The 14,813-nt window shown below is 42.3% G+C and overlaps 1 protein-coding gene across 1 annotated transcript in view; it reads left to right on the top strand.

The window, feature by feature from the left end:
- cntn2 (contactin 2) overlaps nt 1-13,928 on the top strand; it is a 35,217-nt gene extending 21,289 nt beyond the window's left edge. The window contains exons 14-22 of the mRNA XM_022745119.1: nt 269-427; nt 1,326-1,475; nt 2,469-2,539; nt 3,398-3,632; nt 5,005-5,120; nt 6,343-6,529; nt 8,164-8,276; nt 10,642-10,810; nt 13,744-13,928. Of these exons, the coding sequence (XP_022600840.1) occupies nt 269-427; nt 1,326-1,475; nt 2,469-2,539; nt 3,398-3,632; nt 5,005-5,120; nt 6,343-6,529; nt 8,164-8,276; nt 10,642-10,810; nt 13,744-13,850 (1,307 nt within the window). The 3' untranslated portion in view covers nt 13,851-13,928. The remainder of the gene's footprint in view (nt 1-268; nt 428-1,325; nt 1,476-2,468; nt 2,540-3,397; nt 3,633-5,004; nt 5,121-6,342; nt 6,530-8,163; nt 8,277-10,641; nt 10,811-13,743) is intronic.
- Nucleotides 13,929-14,813: the final 885 nt, after the last annotated feature.

Genomic DNA, 14,813 nt, shown 5'->3' with positions numbered 1-14,813 from the left:
TCAACTACTTATATACAATTATTTATCTGTATCCTTTGTGGTTATTTATTCATTTTTATTTATTTATCATTATTATTATTAAGATACAGAGCAAAATAAGAGTAGAGTCAGTGAGTGTATTTTGAACCCATCATCAGGTGAAGGTAGAGGTGTCAGGACATGTCAGATTCATGGTTTTATTGTCGCTTGAAAATCTGTAAAATACAACTGATAGATGAAAGTTGTAATGAGAATGATAAATGATGGTATTCCTTTTCCTTGTGTCCAGGACCCCCAGGACCTCCTGGAGGTTTACTGGTGAAGAACGTTGCTGAGATGTCAGTGGAGCTCAGGTGGAGTCGAGGCTATGATAATCACAGTCCTATTGGAAAATACATCATCATGGGCCGTTCATCACTGTCATCACAGTGGAAGAGGATGAGGACAGGTGTGTGTGTGTGTGTGTGTGTGTGTGTGTGTCTGTGTGTGTGTGTGGTCAGACTAAATAAGCACAGTGAAGACATACACAGTGGATCCAGGACATAGTGACTGGAGAGGTGAAGCTGGGTCACAGAGGTGTTGTGAGGGTGACTGTGGCAGGGTGAACCTAAACATCCAATAAGAAATGTGACATGTGAACAAGAGCTACTTCATACTACATACAAAATAAAAGTCTATTTTTTCTCCAAGACAAAAAAGTGAAGTCTTGAATCACAGAACAGACCAATATATAGACCAATCTAGATCTAGCAGTTGAGGTATGACTCAGTTTTAGAGGTACTTGTTTGTGTGGCATCAAATGCTCAGGCAAGGTTAGTTCATCTTGGACTTTTGAATTCTCTTTGCTCTCTTCTGTTGTTTGCTTCTTTCTGTCACTTAGAAAATGCTGTGATGTAGTGTTGTAAGAGATCGACCAAATGATATGCCAGACAGCTGACATGACGTGTTGTAGAAAACTATGTGTTTACTTTTATTAACATTACAGCTTGTGTTGCACAGAAAATCAAATGAACCATTTGGTCTGATTCCTTAATGGAGGCCTATTTATTTTCTTTGGCAAAATAAAAGTTAAAAGAAAATGTGGTCATGTTGTGTCCAGTGTATATACATAATGAGAATAGCTCAGGGAAATATCCGGCCCTGAACAACCTAGTTGAATAGCCCCTCTATAGTAGCTGGAAATGGAAACTGACCCTGGACACCCCCTAATGTCCACCCTTTATGAGGGACATTCGTCAATATTTTTGATATTTCAGAGAACATATTGAAAAAAAAAACACAGGTTTAGTTTGATCTTGATGTCTCTTATCTCACCTCGTAACGTCTCCTCACGTCTCCTGCCTCAGATCCAGTGAACATCGAGGGGAACGCAGAGTCGGCTCGCGTGATGGGACTGATGCCCTGGATGGATTATGAATTCCAGGTCATCGCCAGCAATATCCTGGGCAGCGGAGAGCCCAGCATGCCCTCGCACACCATCCGCACACAGCAAGCAGGTGTGGCACCCCAGGTCACCTCCAGTCAGCATACACACTCTCTGAAAAGAGTGGAGAAGTGGTCACTGGAAGTCACTTCACCTTTAATCCAAGTTTCCTTTGACTGCGGCTCTGTAGTCTGGACACCTGGACATCAGGTCCACAGAGTATAAAGAGTCAGAGCAGGAGCAGTGATGCAGTGGTTGAACTGTAGCTTCCCTCACTGAGCACAAACAAGAGAGTTACAGCTTTATTCGGAAGTCAGTTAGAAAAATCAATATCATAAAAATGAATCTAACATGTGGCAGTCTGTTTCAGCCCTGTAACATTATCACACTTAAGATGGACGTTTAAAAAAAAGCAGAACAATCAAAACTGATGCAACAGAACAACCTGGAGTCTACGTATGTTACTCACAATGCAACTCAAACTCAGTGTGTTATGTTAGGAGCAGCTAATGTAGCCTGTAACAGAGATGAGGGGGTGGTGTAGAGGTCTGGTCAGCTCCACAACCCCAGAACAGGAAATAATATAATAATAATAATATAATAATGATAAAGAGAAATAACTAAATATAAAAGAATCATTTATTTGTTCATTTATTTATTTATATATTTTTGAAGTATTTATTTTTTGACATAGAGTCAGTTGGCAGTTTATTAGGAACACCTAGTTAAAACTAATGCAGTCTAATACAACAGTTGTGCAATAGTATTAATTGTTGTGAGAGAGTTGTTTTTATTCAATCTAATTTAATGAATTATTATTTTTTAATATAATTTATGTTTTATCCCTGCATTTTTCCTCATTCTTTTCCCTCTTGCTATACATGTCACACTGTATTAATCTCTGCACACTCTGCTCAGTATTAACAAACACAACAGACCTGATTTGACTTGTGTGTGAGTTTCAGTATCTATTGAATGTTAATGTTGTAGTTAGGTATCCCTACCTGTTCTTTTTCTGTGGATTATGTCATGTGTATCATCTTGTGTCTGTATATTTGACCCCCAGCTCCCACAGTGGCCCCCAGTGGACTTGCAGGAGGAGGAGGAGACCGCAATGAGCTCATTGTCACCTGGACGGTGAGTGGATGACTCACAGTGCATTGTGTATGTGTGTGTGCTGTGTGTGTACATATGTGCACTGCAGCATAATAGAAAGCAGTTTAATTGTCAGTATTTATTAATGTGAGTCATCTGATCTAATGACCTGCAGTAACTGTAGTTTCAGTTGGTAACTGGATTCATGTGGGTTTATTGTGAGTTTCAGTGGTGGTGACTACATTACTGGTACAACTTCATATTGAACACTGTCCTGTTGTGTCTGAGGTTTCAGGTACATTGTGTTTGATAGCAGGTGAAATGTAGCTCAGTCCCAGGTCAGCTAACTGTTAGCTTCATCACATTTCCTTTCAAATGTCACACTGATCATTGTTGATGTGAATCATAAAAAATAAACAAAGTAGCTATGTGAGTCAGCTACAACAGTCGTTTCAGTGAAGTCCAACAACACTGTAAAACAACCAATTCAAATAATAAAGTATTGAATTTACAACACATATACATCACTCACTACCAGGCTTTATGGTCACTCAGACAGTTTGAGAAAAACACATTTAAAACATGATATTTAATAAATTTACTTATGGACCACTAGTGGTCTACAGACCACACTTTGAGAAAAGCTGTTCCATGACTTTCAAACTTCATACCCTCAGTTTAAATCCAAAATTGTGATTCTTATGTACATCATCATAGGACGTCTGCAGGACTGTGGACAGTCTGTGAGAGAATCATTAATACTGATGTTACAGTTGGACAGCCTTCTTACACACACACACACACACACACACACACACACACACACACACACACACATTGGGCTTGCTTCCATTCGTCTCTGTAGAGGTTCACATGTCAGTCCTCTCCTGGATCCCTCAGCCCATGGCCAGAGAGTATCAGAATGGGGACAGCTTCGGCTACGTCCTGGCCTTTAGGAGGAAAGACACGTCGTCGTGGACGGTGGTGCGGATTCCTTACGTGGAGTCGTCCCGCTATGTTTACTACAATGAGAGCCTGACACCGTACAGTCCCTTCGAGGTGAAGATCAAAGCTTACAACCGCAGAGGAGAAGGTCCCTTCAGCCAGATCGCTGTGGTCCACTCTGCAGAGGAAGGTGAGCCAATGACCCCTGACCCCAACCTCCAGTCTTTATGTTGAAGTTGAAGTATTTTTTATTCAGTCATCAACACAGGTCAACATACTTGTCAGAACTAACTGTTGTATAAAGCTTGTTATACAACAGTTAGTTCCGACCATGTAATTTAATATACAGTATATTTGATAATTTGAAAATATTTCCAGAAATAACATTTGAATTAAATGATGTCTGGTTGTCAGAATAATACTTTAGCGCACACCTGAGGTAACGTGTAGACAGAATAGCAAGCCAGTGTGCACTGTACAGGTCAGGACAAGGTTTATGTGTTGCTAAGCAACAGTCTAGTACCAGTTCAATTTGTGTTGGCGTTGAAATAAACAAACAAATCATAATCTGTTGTTGCTTATTTAACTAATATGGCGCTTGTAGAACTGTTGTATAAAAGCAATATCACACTCAAGGTCGTGATGTTGGACTGAATATTTATGTAATATAATTGCTTAAATAGCTACCTTAACACCTGGAAATGGTGGGGTCTGCAGTACCCCTGCAAAATTGGTGCTCTCAGAAAAATTAAGTTACATGGCCCCAACAGCAAATAAGCATCTTTATTAGAACAAGATATACAGTACATTATTATAATAGAGGAATGGGGCAAAAACTGGAAAAGTGCAAGGCTGACGTCAATGACCTCTGAATGTCACAAGGGGTCAGATAAAAATTGCTTCCACGTGTGAAATAAAACCTTGGAGTATGTAAATTATATCCTGAAACTTTCATGCTTTAGTCATAAAATGCACAATTGGTTTGCCTACCTGCCCCACTACAACAATGGATCAGTGTGATCACAGTAACCAGCATTATTAATAATACGTAATAGTCAGACTATTGAATTTATTTTATGTCTAATGTTACAACTCCAGCGAACTTTGCATTACAAAGCAACTTATTCATATTATTTGTAACATAATGATAATTATTATCATAATTATTATTTTTATGAACATGAACTATTTGGATTAATCTGATCACTCTACAGTAGCTTTATCAGCCATATCAGGAAGATGTTGGTTAATAATCAATATCCTTAACATCAGTGATGGTTTAATAAGATATTATTGTCATATTGTGTATATTATTGTGTAGTGAAACAGGTGGGGACAAATTAAAACTGTAATATTGAACTTTACAGCGAACATGAACTGCCTCCACCTGCAGTACTTCTTATAGCCACGAGAGGGCCACATCAGCTTTCAGCAGCCTCACCACAGTCAGCTCACTCACTATCGCTGACAGTGACATGAACATCAGTTTGTTCCTCTATTAGTGACATATTGAGACAGTGTACACTGTGTGTTGCCTGTTCTGACCTCTGACCTCCTCTCAGAGCCAAAAGTGGGACCGTCAAGCATCAACGCCACAGCACTGACCGCCTTTGAGATCCAGGTTTCATGGGAGCCCGTCCAGCAGCTCAGTGCCAACGGCATCCTCAGAGGATACGAGGTGAGCACAGCAGACATGATCTGAAATGTACCATGGCTCCCTTTAATGTAAAAGCAGAGGTAGCCTTCAACAGGGTCATCATCATCACTATCATTAGCATTTCAACCTGATTCTCATCAGAGCAGGACTGGATGTAGATTTGTTTATTGTCTTTTTGTTCCAGTACAGCAGCATCTGACAACATAAAGCAACAACATAAAAACACACAAAACTAGAATCACCTCCTGGTGGTTGTCTGCCTCCTCCACTCAGACTAGTTCCAGGTCACCTCCCTGTTTATCCAGAGTCATAGAAAATATCAACCATTTATGTCCATTAGGTTGTCCAATGTCCACAGCACCACTGTCAGAATCATAGTCCTTGTAGAATAAACATTAAAACAGTGTCCATATTATAGTGTCGCAATGTCCCTTCTTGACTTCTGCTTGGTTATTTGCAGTTGTCTGTCACTTTCAATATGTACACACACAAAAGGTGAATAACACCACGTGCTTCCCAGCTGTGTGTAACAACCCTCATTTGTTACAGATGTTACAGACATATCCATCCATAAGAATAGAAAACACAGAACTCCCTCCTGTCCTTTGTTTACTTTGCTTTAAGACACTATCTCAGCGCCTGTCAGATCATTTCATGTTATTGATGTGATTTTGTAAAATTTCTCTTCAAAGAGGATTTGTTTAATTACATCTCTCATTAGATTCAGATGTGTGGGTGCAGTAAGACCAGTCTTCGTCCTAATAGGCTGACAAATGATACCAAATCCTGTTAATATTGTTTCTAACTATTACTCTACTAGAGTCTATCATTCCTAGAGCCACCATCGAGGGACCTAAATCAGTACGTCTATGCAGATTTGTTGATCAGGTCTGAAAAACATGTCTCCAGTAATTTGCTTGGATGCAGATTTGTTTTTGATTAGAGTTTATTACAGAGTTTGTCTTTGAGGTTTGTTTTAAAAAACCTTTGGTCTCATATAAAAGGTTGTAATGTTGTTTCTACAACAGTTCAAACTCAGTTTATCTATTGTGATTGTTTTAATCTCCAGTCTCATGTTATCAGTGGTGACATCAGCAGGATCATTACCTGTTGGTAAAATCACTTTCATTGTGTCTTATTGATGAGGATGGATGCTGTCAAAAGAAGAATAAACTGTCACTGAGGCTAATGTGTTTCTGCTCAGGCTTGTAAGTGTGTGTTTGGCATCATGTGCTGTGATCAGATCCGGTACTGGCGGCAGCACGAGCGGGAGGCAGCGGCAGACCGAGTGAGGACGGCAGGACTGGACACGACAGCCAGGGTGTCTGGACTTCGACCCAGCACTCGATACCACATTGCTGTACTGGCGTACAATAGCGCCGGCACCGGGCCTCCCTCACCACGCACCACCGTCACCACCAGGAAACCACGTACGGCTGCAACACTCACACACAACATGAGCACTCACAACAACAACGTCCTGGTGTGTTGTGTATCAGTTAGAAATGAGTGAGAGCGATCCAGCAGGTCAAACCTGAGTCTGGTTTTATATCAGTTTCATCAGACTTAACAAGAGGCTGCTCTTACTTTTCATCTGTGGAGTGTCTTCAAACACACTGTGGTGCATTTGGCTCTGCTGTCAAACATTCAATTGATCTGTTTTTTAATGGAACACATGATGACATTCTGGACAGTGGTGCAGCAGTGAGGCTCACAGTGAAAAGGATTCTGGGTCTTTCTGTGTGGAGTTTACATGTTCTCCTCCTGCCTCCTCCCACTGTCCAAAGACTCTAAAGTGTGAATGGTTGTTTGTCTCTAAGGCCCTGTTCAGACCTGTCCAGACCTGTTCAGACCTGTTCAGACCTGGTATTAACATCCGTCTCATGTGATCTGATCACAAGTGGACAGCTCTAAGTTCAGGTTTGAATACCCCCAATACACATTGCCTTCTCTGCAGTTGGTTAGTTGCAGTAAATCCTCTGAAGGAGGAACAGCAAAGACAGTTGTAGCATTAAAATAGAGAATGTAACTGAACAACAGCTGCAAAGACAACAAGGTCAGTAACACTGTGATTCATTATCATGTTGTATTCACCACTGGTTGTCAAGGCTGATAAAACACAACCCCAGAGTTTTCAAAATAAAACACAAACCCCAGAGTTTTCAAAATAAAAGAGGGTCCAGCAGAGTTTCTGAAAGTCTCTGCTTTAGTTAAAACTCTGGAGTCATGTGGACGTCAGGAGTAAACGGTGGACCCCACCTCTCACCCAGTGTCAGCTGAGATTGGCACCACTGGGAGGTAATGTCACCTGGTACTGGTCACTCTGCTCTGAACTGGGACTTTCATGTGAAGGTTAAAAAACAAAGTTTTACAAAGTGTGAGATCATTTGAAGGTGATGAGCTTGAGTCACTCCTCAATCTCTAAACCAGTTCTGTGTTTACAAATGTGTTCCACTCTTAGATGTTGATTCACTGTCATTATTTAACTTCCATAGAAACACACATAGTCACACACAGGACTCGTCCCCTCAGACTGTAATGAGATGAGATGAGTTATACAGTAGCTTACACCTTCCTCACCCCCCAGGCAGCAGCCAGTGGATGATGTCAGTGCTCAGGAAGCAGAACAGTAGGAAACAGTAGGATTAGACCTGATCCCTCCTCTGACTGGAGCCACATCATCAAGTAGACCTGTCAGTTGAAGATAGCTATTTAGTTGGGCAGTCAGTTTAAGTGTGGATGTTGGGAGTTTACAGACCTTTTACTGAAACAGCTTGTTTTGATGAGGGATTCCCCTCTTGGTGCAACAATCTAAAAGTTGAATTTTGAAAAGTGTGAATGGATTTAAGTGCTAGCTGCAATGTGCTGTATCCTCTGCAAAGAACATAGTATTTGTTTATGTGTAATATTCACATAATGTTAGGACTTTAATGTTCCAATTTCCTTCTCTCTCAGGTGATTTTCTTTTCTTAGGTGAACTGCTCTTCTGATATTATTGTTTTTTCATCTTAGTCTTAATGATTTCAAAAAGTCATTTTTAAACAGGTCTGTGTTTCTGTTTCAGCTCCTAATCGTCGCCCAGGCAACGTGTCATGGAAGACAGATGGTTCATGGGTAATGGTGCGGTGGGACCACGTGAAGGCCATGCACAACGAGTCAGTTGTGCTGGGCTACAAAGTGAGTGCTGTTTGACTGAACATTTGTGTACTGAGTACTGAGTGTACTTCAGTTTACTGAAGTGTTGACTTGAAGAACCTATAACATTTTCTCCATTAGCTTCTGTCTGTGAGTGATGAAGACAACCTTCACTCATTCCTGGTTATTTGAAGTGACAGATTTATGTATTTGTTTGAGTTTGTCATTGTGCTATCCTCACTGGTTTGAAGTACGCAGGGCTTAGATGTCATGTACCTCCCACCTAATCCTGAAGAAGCTGATTGGCTGACCTAATAAATAAAACGCTCCATATAGTCTAAAGGTAGATGTCCATGTGTTGTTTGATTATCAAGCAGGTCTAGGTTCTATATTAATACTGTGAAAGTATCAAAGCCTCAGTCCACAGAGAAATGCAGACAGCCTGTATTCAGAAACTGAGCCTTAAAACCAGCCGTCAGGACTTGTTGTGTGACTTTTTTATGTCACAACAAAGCAGTCACCACTATTAACCACGCCCCAAACCCACCCCAATCCCTACCTGGACCCACCATCCAACCTTGCTGGATTTGGTTTCTCTGAGTCCTAAAGGAGTTTAAATCGAAAAAACAACTGGACTTGATTATTTGTCTGGGAAGACGTTTCACCTCTCATCCAAGAGGCTTCATCAGTTCATGTACACATCTGACCAGGCTGGGACTGGTCCGACTTTCTGGTGTGGAGACCCAGGTATTTAACCTCTTGTGGGCGTTCACAAGGCTGATGACGTCACTGGTTCCCTTTTGTGCTCCAAGTGTCAACGACAGTCGTTTGCATGACTGTCGTTGGTGGAAAGTTGGTTTCGACTTCGTTAGTTCTCTATTGTGTTATAACGACAGTCGTTGGAGTCACTTGCCACTTGTGAACAGTTGTTATTCTTTGAGGCTAGATTGTTGAATCTCCTGGGAAGGGATGAAAGGGCAGCGTTGTAAATTGAAGATAGGTGGTGTCTGAGACCTCCTCCCCTGTTGAGGGATGGTTTCTCTCTGTCCTCTCGGTCTAGGATGTGAACATTGCTGTCCTCAAAGGAGTGGGCTTTCTCCTTAAGATGTAAATGGACAGCAGAGTCTAAGCCTGAGGAGTTGGCTCTCCTGTGTTGGGCCATGCGTTTATGCAGTGGTTGTTTTGTTTCTCCAATGTAGAGATCATTGCATTCCTCGTTGCACTGGACTGCATGCACCAGATTGCTTTTGCGGGTGTGTGGTGTTCTGTCCTTGGGATGTACCAGCCTCTGTCTGAGTGTGTTGCTGGGTTTGAAATACACAGGGATACGGTGTTTGTTGAAGATCCTCCTGAGTTTTTCCGATACTCCAGACACATATGGAATGACTATGTTGTTTCTCTTGTTTTGTTTTTCTTTCTCAACCACTTTGCTGGTTTTCTTTCTGGAAGTAGCTGCAGTTTTCACAAAGTCCAGCTAGGGTAACCACAAGTTGTGAGGGCATCCCTCAGGTGCTTGTGTTCTGCCCCTTGGGCCTGTGAGCTGGTGGGCACGTTACCCGCTCTGTGTTGCAGGGTTCTGATAACGCCAAGCTTGTGTTCCAGAGGGTGGTGTGAGTCGAAAAGTAGATATTGGTCTGTGTGTGTGGGTTTTCTGTATACCCCAATGTGGAGGCTCCTGTCCTTTTTCATATGGACGTCACAATCTAAGAATGGCAAACCATTGTCCTTGGCATCCTCTGGTGAACTTGATGTTTTTGTCCACTGAGTTAATGTGTTCGGTAAAAGCTTGCACTTCTTTGGATTTGATTTTAACCCATGTGTCGTCCACATACCTGAACCAGTGGCTCGGTGTTGTTCCTTCAAAGGAGTTCAAGGCCTTGTTTTCCACCTCCTCCATGTATAGATTTGCCACAATAGGGGATACTGGTGAACCCATGGCGCAGCCGTGTTTTTGTCTGTAAAATTTGCCATTAAACTGGAAATATGTGGTGTTGAGGCACAAATCCAGAAGCTGGCAGATGTGTTCAGGTTTGAGATTTGTTCGGTTTTGCAGGGAATTGTCCTGTGTGAGTCGTTCTCTTACCGTAGCCGAAGCCTCCATAGTTGGAATACAGGTGAAAAGAGAAGTCACATCGTAGGATACCATGGTTTCATCTGGTTCCATTTCCGGAACATAAAAATGGAACCAGATGAAACCATGGTATCCTACGATAAAAAAAACCCTGGACCAACTTATCATCACAAGATAACTGCTGTAACAACAGCACTGCAGCACACACTTTACACACTTTACTAAACACGTTAGATTCTACACACGTCACTAAACATGTTAACTCCTACAAACATCACTAAACATGCTATCTTCTTTAATAGCGTAATATGACTTCGTTTCTCTGTGTATTATCAGGTCCTGTACAAACATGAGGGCCAGACGGCGCTGAAGGTTCTGGACAAGGCGAAGACATCCATCAGTCTGCCGCTGCCAAAAGACAACGGTTACGTTGTGTTGGAGATTCGGTCCTGGGGAGAGGGAGGGGATGGGCCAGCACATGAGATCATAGTGTCCCGGGACTCAGGTGAGATACCCAGAACACACACACCACAGCTGGATCTGTAGAAGTACCACATCACTCCAGTCCTCTGAGGACACCTGGTTTTACAGAGTGCTGTTTTAACACCAACACAAACAAACAGTATGTTTATCATTAACTGCTGATGTAGCAGCGTCATGTGGAAGAACCAACTTCAGGGCTGTTTTGACAGAAGATATCTCAGACTGGTCTGTAGTGTTGGTCTAGGTCAGTCTAATGCCAGTCAGACTGTTTCACAAAAATAAAGACAGACTCCTTTTAAGACAAAAACATTAGACACCTTATTGCCAAGCTAACTCAGGCCTAAGCCTAATGTTACCATGGGAACATTGTAATCAGACACCTGCACTGAGCAGTAGCACCCAACAACAACAAACATTATTTGTGGTTTGGTAACATTTTTATGGAGAGAGCAAAGAGAAGAGAAATAGTTTTAAACACAAATGCAACATGCAAAGTACCAAAACCTGCAGTTCCTCTAATGACCACTAGAGTCTGGCTCCAACAGTGAGTCAATCCCCATAGGGTTAGGGTTCAGGCACTGCCAAGATGGCAACAGTGGAGCAGCTCAAACTGAGCTTTAAAAGCACTCTTCAGAAACCTGTGGGTAACATCACAGAGGCTCGGCCATCTTTATTTACAGTCTATGTCTCAAACACAAGGACACAAGGAGTGAAATGTTACAATTCAGTGTGTGTGTGTATGTGTGTGTGTGTGTGTGTCCATGTATATGTATAGTTACAACTACACACAGTAGGCTGCTGTCACAGAAATAGATGAAGTGAAAAAAAAAAGTAATTTCTTACCTCAAAATTTATTTTTTCCCTCTAAAACTGTCAGTGTCTGTCTCAGGGTGCTACTTCCTCACATGTGGAATCAGCACTAAATTGAGCAGGTATAGTGCATCAGGTGATTTTTGATTCAACCACCAGTCTCCTCTACATGTTTAATACAGGTCAGGAAGCCAGATTTAAAAGGCAGGAATGTGAAAACCTTGCCCTGTTATGGCTCTGTCATTTTATGATTTAACTCATGGATGAGTTGTGGTCCAAATTGTGATTGGATAAAATCCTCTATCAGAGGCATCCTGGTTACCTCTGACCATAACGTCCCCACTTCACATGCACCAGGGGACTTTGTTGCATGTCAGTTCTGCCGACTCCTGGGGGGGTGGGGGGCTCCAATTAACAAAAGATAAGATAAGACAATAAGGCCCTGATTTACTAAAGCTTTGCGTGCGTAAAAACGTGCGCAAACGTGACAGCACGCGCAAACACATGTTGATGCTGATCTACCAACCGGGCGCACCGAGGATTGCGTCTGTCAGTCGGGCAAAATAACACGCGCTATCCATTTAGTGCTTCTGCCTTCATGAATATGCAATATAGGCGTGCCTGCCAGAACGCGCAAAATATTGGGAGGAGTAGATGCAAATAGATTCATTTTGGCACGCAATGAGATTTACCAAACCTCAAACTAATTGCGCTGATTATTTTTGCGTCTATATTTAGCACGTTTGAAAGTCAAGTCTTAGGCTACCTGGCACAGCCGTGCGCACAGATGGCTGCGGTCATTGTTGCAAGGAGGCGGCGTAGGCACGACAGGCAACGGAGAGAACGCATCTTTTCTGTTCGTGTCACTCTTTTTGGAATGGCAGAAGAAAAAATAACCGAGACATATCGGTTATCCGGCGATGCAAAACAAAAACAGTCATTCGTTCAGAGTTCAGAAAATCCTTAAATAATAAATGTTGCATCATAATGTCAAGTGATTCTTGTTTGTGCTATTTTGACAAAACCAAAAATTCACATTTTTATGTACTAAAGCCCACTTTCTTTTAGACATAGGAAACATTTAGTTCGGCCCCAGTTCCTGTCATTTATTCCTGAAACTTAAAACAAATGATGCGCTCTTTATTTGATATCTTAGTAAATCAGGCCCTAAGTCTGTTTATTTGCAGATTGTACAGTAAAGTTCTCACGTGATTGTGTAAAGTTTTTTAGGTTTGTGTTAAATAATACTTCAGTTCTGGGCGGTGCCTTGATACAGAGTGACCCCTCTACAGAGACTGAAACAGAGACTGTTTTTGTTCCAAGGCCGTGTTATCTGAGAGATATGGACGAGAGGATATCTGTTATGTTGATCATAAACATGTCAGCAGTATCTAAAACAAATATGGAACAGTTTGATATTTAGATTTAGTTCTGTAGTGACAGAGCAGAGGTGTAAAGGTCAAACACCAGGACTGAGTGTGAGCCTCAGAGTTTATTTCACTTCCTGGTACATTTCCATCTTCACCAACACGTCTGGTCATACAGCACCAGTGACTGAGCTCAGTGCAGCGTCTGTAGTCGAAGGTGATCATACAGAAATCTGCACTGAAGACACAAAGTAAAGAGAAGCACTGTATTCACAGTATGAGACACACACTGACTGCAGCCTGAAGAGGACTTTTATGTTGAAAACACCTATGTGAGTCAGGAGAAAAAAGGTGCAGCCACACAGCCCAAAGCAGGCTGCAATGCATTATGGGTTATAATACATTCCTCCAAGAACCATCGACTAAATTTAAACTTGTTCCTCAGTCGGTCTGGACCAGGAGGGAGAGCTGTCCCTGCTCTGACACATTGATGAAGCATGGTTTCATCCTCCTGCAGACTGGGAGCACTGACCACAGCTCTTTGACCCCCTCAGGTCCTCACACCTGCCAGTTTCTCCCACATCCCGAACTGTGACTCTGAAAACCTGTTGGTCTGATCCCAGACTAGGAGATGAAGCACCGTTAATCAACTTTATTCACTTCATATGTGTGTGGTCATAATGTTGGAACCTGTTTACAGTGTGAGCTGCAGACTCATTCAGCAACAGTACATCTTGTGAAAATGAGTGGTTACATAACCTCTGTCTGTGTCTCACAGGAACTGGAATGATGGTCCAGAACGAGGCCTCCTCCCCCAACCTGTCGTCTCTGCACCTCCTCACGGTCCTAGTCTCCCTCGCTCTTGTGTCTTTGTCAGGCCTGTGATCTTAGCCGGTCTCTGGACTCTGAAACTGAAGCTCTCCTGTGTCTCAGCCTGAGTTCTGGGTCAGGGGTGGGTTCTGGTTGTTGGGGGAGGTCGTAGCACTGCAGGGATTAGAGGGATGGGGGAGGAAGGTGGAGGTCAAGGTTTCATTTTTTTAATATAATGAAAACAAAGAGGGTCTTTTTTTAAAAAACATCGGGATGGGTTGACGGGGAGGGAGGGAGCGAGGGGCAGGAAAGCCCTGTCTGATTGTGTGTTCGTGTACAAGTGTCCATAAAACCATGCCTTATGGGGACCATCACATCTGTGGCTGATGCCCCTCCAGACAGACTTCAGGTGTGTCACCTCTGACATCACGACCATGTGACAGAGGTCTGTCTATTCACACTGAGAGCAACATGACTGAGCACGGACGGACGGAGGGGCTATAACTGCACGGCCTACGGTGGCCCTGAGAGGTCAACACAAAAACACCTGCAGAAAATCATTTGCAATCACTCACAATACAACTACAAAGTGATGAACCAGGCTGTTTAATGCTTTGTGACTTTTGAAGTGAAAAGCACTGAACAACAAGTGCGTCCCAGCCTAGTTCATCACTTTGTAGTGTCCCCTGGAAGCACTTCTGTTGTTTTGTGAGTGATTGATGAAGATGTTTTCTGAATGTGTTTGTGTTTTATTTGCATGTGTTTTCTGAAGTTGCAGCTGGTTGAGCTCTCTGGGCCACTGTAACAGTCAGTGTTCAGCACATCCCCACAAAAAGTTTTATAACATCCAGGAACAGAAAGATATGACTCAAAGACCAAATTATCCTGGATCCAATGAAACAACATTTTCATATTCCTTTTCTAAACCACTACTTTGTTCTTTGTTCTTTGAGCTTTGGATGGACACATATAACTACACAATCATTTCCTGTTCATCAGGTGATCAAGTGATCTGATCATTACCAACTGCTCTGTAAG

This window comes from Seriola dumerili, unplaced genomic scaffold (assembly GCF_002260705.1).
Source record: "Seriola dumerili isolate Sdu_G_001 unplaced genomic scaffold, Sdu_1.0 BDQW01000088.1, whole genome shotgun sequence".
Taxonomy (NCBI): domain Eukaryota; kingdom Metazoa; phylum Chordata; class Actinopteri; order Carangiformes; family Carangidae; genus Seriola; species Seriola dumerili.
The sequence above is the reverse complement of the archived record's forward strand: the minus strand, read 5'-3'. Positions and strand labels throughout refer to the sequence as shown.